Genomic DNA, 6,000 nt, shown 5'->3' on the forward strand with positions numbered 1-6,000 from the left:
CTTCTCCGTCCACTTGGCGTGGAACACCTTGACAAACTTGTCAAGAATTTCCACACCTTTGACCCCGTTCCAGGTCAGCCAAACAATACTGAGACATTCCTAGCTGACATAGAGGACACATTGGAGGGCTACCCGAACGCTACAGGTTCTGACCGAGTTTACCTGTTGAAGCAAACGTCGACGAGGTTCATTTGTGTAACAGCAACACATGCTAAACGACTATACTAAACTTTCCACAGCTTTGAAATGAGAATTCAGTGTGTTTGCGACTCGCAAACACAATAGCTCACAGGAAAACACTGTCAAACAAACTCGGAATGAACACCCACAAACTTACTATCATAGGCTTTGTTCAGCTTACTTTGGACTACTCACTGAAACAGGAATGGAAGAGCTGTTACCATTCAAAGAAATGTTTCTGTCAAACATGTATCCCACCTTTATTACCTACTTGGGCCCTACAGCCAATGTTGGGCTGCCTATCTTACAACTCAGAGAACTTGCAAGCACAGCTTTTGAGGCATCAAAAGCTCGCAACGCTAAGAGCCCTGACCACACGGTTTCAGACCAGGAGCACTCACTCCAGTTAGAGGGTGCATTATATGGTATTGGAGCACTGATAGATGATGCACAACAACGGTTTCTACTACAAAACCACAAATCCAAGAACCTCTGCGGTCTAAATAACTGTAAATTAAATCGCCATTGAAACTACTACCGATACAATTGACCTGTTCGCTTCATTCCTGCACCCTACCCACAAAACGTGTCAGAGCACAAGGGTAACAAAGGGTTAAAGGACAATCAAAACGTAGACCAATGTTCTCTGGAAGTTCCACTACGTGAAGAACTAAAGCGAGAAGAATTTGAGAAAATGGTCAAAGATAAGTCAGAAGGACTAGACAGAGAATTGCTGGACACAAGGTCCGCAGGAATTAACTGATTGACCATTAAGGATGTTAAAAAATGTATTTCTCCTGCTCTCACTCAAGACTCAATCCATGGCCACCCTGATCAAGAAACAAGCCCAGAGGCTTTGTCTATAGAATATGATGCAAAGGTTGCGAAGAAAAAGGTCAAAAGCTTCATTAAAGCCAAGCCCACTCAAAATCCGAACAGTAAATCTGCCTTCACCTCGGACCGAAATGACACATCACGTCGTTGCGAACGACCACTTCACTTTGTGGGGAATATGTCTACTAAACGCGAATCTAAACGGCCATACCTGGAAACAGTCCTGGAGGACTGCTTACCTTGTCATGAGCTAATTGATTCGGGCGTGACGATAACGCTCATCTCTCAACCATTGTTCGATGATTTCAAAAGGGTTTTAAAGCTATCTAAACGTGGTTAATCTTGGAACTACCCATCCCGGATCCGGGAGAATTGTCATCAACTACACTAATTAGCATAGCGCAACGGTCAAAAAATATTACTAGAAAATATTAATATTCATGAAATCACATGTGAAATATAGCGAAACACATCTTAGCCTTTTGTTAATCACCCTGTCATCTCAGATTTTGAAATTATGCTTTACAGCCAAAGCAAGACAAGCGTTTGTGTAAGTTTATCGATAGCCTAGCATAGCATTATGTCCAGCTAGCAGCAGGAGCTTGGTCACGAAAATCAGAAAAGCAATCAAATTAATAGTTTACCTTTGATGATCTTCGGATGTTTTCACTCACGAGACTCCCAGTTAGAAAGCACATGTTCCTTTTGTTCCATAAAGATTATTTTTATACCCAAAATACCTCCGTTTGTTGGTCACGTTATGTTGAGAAATCCACCGGAATAGCGCTATATGAATATTTTTGAGTAATATTTTTTGTCCATTGCGTCATGCTAATTAGTGTCAGTTGATGACAATTCTCCCGGATCCGGGAGAGAGAGTTCCAAGAGGTTAAACAATATTTCTACTGTGGGAATGGTCCGTGGATACTTAAGACATATTGAGTGTGTTTCATTTGATGATGAAGGACAGGAAACACACATAACTGTACCTCTGAATGCGTACATTTCTCAATTATGGGGTTTGCATCTAATTATTGAATAAAATTAACGAGTTAAGATTAAACTATTTGTGAAATGATGTAATGGGATGTTAACCTTTAAAATGAGAGATTGTCAATGTAAAGTTTAACTAGTCAGTGGCCACACCCCAGTCAGGTCAGCCATTACATCAGGTGTCATAGAACCGCCCTTTTCTCTGAAATGTATAAAACCACCCTTGACGAAATGTACATTTCCAGCCAAAGAGACCCACGGTAAGCCGGACATCTCGATTGGTTAAGACCACACAAACCATAAGACTAGAAAACCTAGAAAACCTAGAACGAGAATACAGACAACATTTCTGAATGGTACTCTGAAGTATCCATTCTACAACCACAAAAGACTTTGTGACTTCAATGAAAGTTAACCAGAGTTTGATGAATCATATTGTCACGTTCGTTGAAAGTAGTAGACCAAGGCGCAGCGTGAATAGAGTTCCACATATTTTAATAAACTGAAACTCACCAAAAACAAAACAATAAAGCACAAAATGAAACGTGAAGCTACTGGTGTGCACTCAGGCAACTACATGTAGACAAGATCTCACGAATACCAATGGGGAAACGGCTACCTAAATATGATCCCCCAATCAGAGACAACGATAAACAGCTGCCTCTGATTGGGAACCATATCAGGCATACATATAGACATACATTTCATCTAGATGACCCACCCAAGTCACTATCACGCCCCAACCAACACAGAGAATAAACAGCTTACTAGGGTCAGGGCGTGACACCTACAGATTCCAACAATGACGTACGGGCGTAAATATATATACATTGCAATTATTCTCAAATGAGCGGCCGTTCATGTGCAAAGGACTACCATTTCAATGAATATAATTATAGACTGTGTGTAATGAATCCATATTGTCTTTTCCGTTCTTTCTCAGTCCCACTCCTTTCCTTTTGTCTACCAAGCTGTCATATCGGCTTAGTCCACTTTTCTATCATTGTTAGAAACCAATATCTACTGTTTTTTCTGTTATGTATTTCTGTGATTATTTAGTTAGATAATAAATAAATAATTAAACCAATTTGTATATCACTGATTCATAATTTATGCTGGAGTTTGTGCAGGTAACCAAGAATTTTACGACATTTGGAATGAGACTAACAGGGTAATAATAATACATTGATGAGAATGACTAATCGATCAGATATTAAAATATCTGAAGAGTTATAGCTCTTAGTTATGAAAATTATAGCTCTGTAAATCACATTTTCCGTGGTGCCCCAACTTCCTAGTTAATTAAGTTGACATTATTAGGTTAATCACGTAATAACAATTACATAGAGAATTGATTTGATAAAACAAGTCTTCACATTAAATGACAGTAAAGACACAACAAGGTATATATATATAAGCACAGTGCATTCTGAAAGTATTCAGACCCCTTGACTTTTTCCACACGTTACAGCCTTATTCTAAAACATATTATATAGTTTACCCCTCATCAATCTACACACAATACCCCATAATGACGAAGCAAAGAGGTTTTTAGATATGTTTGCTAAATTATACAAATAAAATATTCAGACTCAGTGGTAAGCATTTCACTATAAGGTTGTATTTGGCACATGTGACTAATAAAATTTGATTTGATTTTGATTTGATTACATTTATCACAAGGATATAGGATTGCCAGCTACAGTATGTTCTTGCTAACTGTTATTTAGGCACATTTGCCACTAACACACCCTAGCTAGTAGTCCTGCAACAGCCAGGAAAGGAGGTATTGAGCATTTTCAACATGTGCATTCTCAAAGTTTGCATTCCTTTCTCTCTCAACAATGATAGAGCGAAATTATTACAGCAAGGGCCTCCAGGAAGCGGGTTGGAGCAATATCATTTGAAGGCTGAAACCTAACTCAGGAGGCGGGTAGTGGTAGATGCTCCTGAACTGCCCCCTTACAAGGTTAGAGCTAAACACACCCTACACATTCAGTCGCAACAGACATGGAAAAACCCAGGGCCCACTGCTCAGGGCAGGCTACATCCTGGTTTCAAGGGCATTGCAGTGTTACAAACAAGATGCCTGACCGGCACTGTAGATGCTGCTGCATGCTATCACAAGACAGGGAAATGTAAGCCTGAGAGTGAATCTACCAGCTTCAAGACAGTCAATAAGCACAGGGCTTCAGATTGTGTCACTTGTTGTCACATGGCCCTGAGCTCTGTGCCTCAAAGCTGTCCTATTTTTGGAAGGTAGTTAACAACAGCTCTGCTCACTGTAGCCACATTCCTACAGGGCACTCACCTTTTTGACTTTGTCATCCTTCAACTCTGTGAAGTAGTAGGCCAGAAGCTGTGCTGCGATCATCCTGTACACCGGTGGTGAAAGAATAAACGGAGAGCTAAAAAAAAGGGAAATCCCTGTAGTCCCCTCTCCCTGGTGAGGAGGTTTAAAAAATATCCCAGTTTCAGTCCAAACAAAGCTAGAGAAATGGGTCATGTATGGGGCTCGCAACACTCTCCCCCTGGTTCCCAGTAAGTCAGACTACATGGAGTAATTTTAGCTTGAATGCAGATACAGGCAGCAGGAGAGCTGGGATGGGGACTGGTTTAAGCCCTGCCTACTGCCTGTCCTCTGATTGGCTAAGCTGCTGAAGCCAGGGCCTCCTGCGCAGAACCCAGTTGACAGGATGACTGGCTGCCTGTTACACACACTCTCCTTCACTGGGGTGGTGGAGGAAATGAGGAAGTAGAGGAGGCAGAGAAGGAAGGGATAGAGAACTGGTCTTGATCCTTTTTCTATTGTGCAAAATAGGAAACAAACAGGCATGTTCATCACATTGCTGTGGTGATGGATCATCTGGGTTAAACTGTAGGCAGAGAGAGGGGTTACACATTCATCACGCTGCATTTTGCTACACTCACAATAACATCTGCTAAATATGTGTATGTGACCAATCAAATTAGATTTGATTTCATTTGTGATGGCTCATAGGGGTTAAAGAGTAGGCAGAGAGAGGGGTTAGATTACAATGAATAATTATTGTCCTTGCTTTTTGGTTGGGCCTGGGTCACTCAAGTGTCCTTTCACCTCTGAAGGGCTTTTTCTAAGGGGGTCACTGCAGCTTGTCAGGGAGCTCATTTTACTGACTAATACTTATGTTGAATTCCTTTAATGTCGACTATGTTGCTGCGGTCTGTTAACTCACTACTGCCTACAATGGTCAGTTTTACAAGCTGCTTGAAGGAAATGTATCACAGCGTTGTAAAGGTTTAGTGCTGTTAGTGACAACAAAGATGAGGGGATTTGGACAGGCATTCTGTGAGAATCAATGGGGAGCATTAGGAGAACAGGTATTACCCCCAGGGATACAATCCAGAGGATATTTTTGTTTGTCTTCATTCTTGACTATTTGAAACATACTATGACTTTGCCCTCAATTGGAATTTGCCTGGGTGGCAATTTGCCAGTCGAGTGGACTGCATTATTTGTAGATTTGTCTCATTACTTTTAAATGATTTGGTGCCACAAACATTTAATCCTCAATCTACCCACTGTCACTAGAATAGTGCTTAGAGGTCCAGTTGTGTTGCAAAATCACAGAAACTGACTATATGACCACTACAAATTGATAACATGTTTCTTTACAGTAATGTACTTTTAAACCAAAGTTTAGTTGGAATTTAGCTGCCTGTAAGTTACTGCCAAATTCACCACAACCCCTTTACAGTGTATGATATTCCATCAATACTAATAAAACAGGTTAATAATTCAAAATGTCAAAACTCTGTATTACCCACGTATAGTATACAATAGAGTCTGAGAGGGAGTGATTCTTATACATTGGATATGCATGCACAGACACAACCAATAAACACAGACTTTACAAACATAGAGCAATTTCCTGTCAGTGACAGATTCGGTTACAATCACCATGGGGACAACATAGAGTATAGGATGTTTACACAGTAGATAACAGAGGAAAT

At 40.5% G+C, this 6,000-nt stretch overlaps 1 protein-coding gene across 1 annotated transcript in view; it reads right to left on the reverse strand.

Moving 5' to 3' along the window:
- The window catches only part of hk1 (hexokinase 1), a 44,388-nt gene extending 39,783 nt beyond the window's left edge, over nucleotides 1–4,605 (reverse strand). Inside the window, exon 1 of the mRNA XM_020495504.2 lies at nucleotides 4,319–4,605. Within this exon, the coding sequence (XP_020351093.1) occupies nucleotides 4,319–4,513 (195 nt within the window). The 5' untranslated portion in view covers nucleotides 4,514–4,605. The remainder of the gene's footprint in view (nucleotides 1–4,318) is intronic.
- Nucleotides 4,606–6,000: the final 1,395 nt, after the last annotated feature.

This window comes from Oncorhynchus kisutch, linkage group LG11 (genome assembly GCF_002021735.2).
Source record: "Oncorhynchus kisutch isolate 150728-3 linkage group LG11, Okis_V2, whole genome shotgun sequence".
Classification (NCBI taxonomy): Eukaryota; Metazoa; Chordata; class Actinopteri; order Salmoniformes; family Salmonidae; genus Oncorhynchus; species Oncorhynchus kisutch.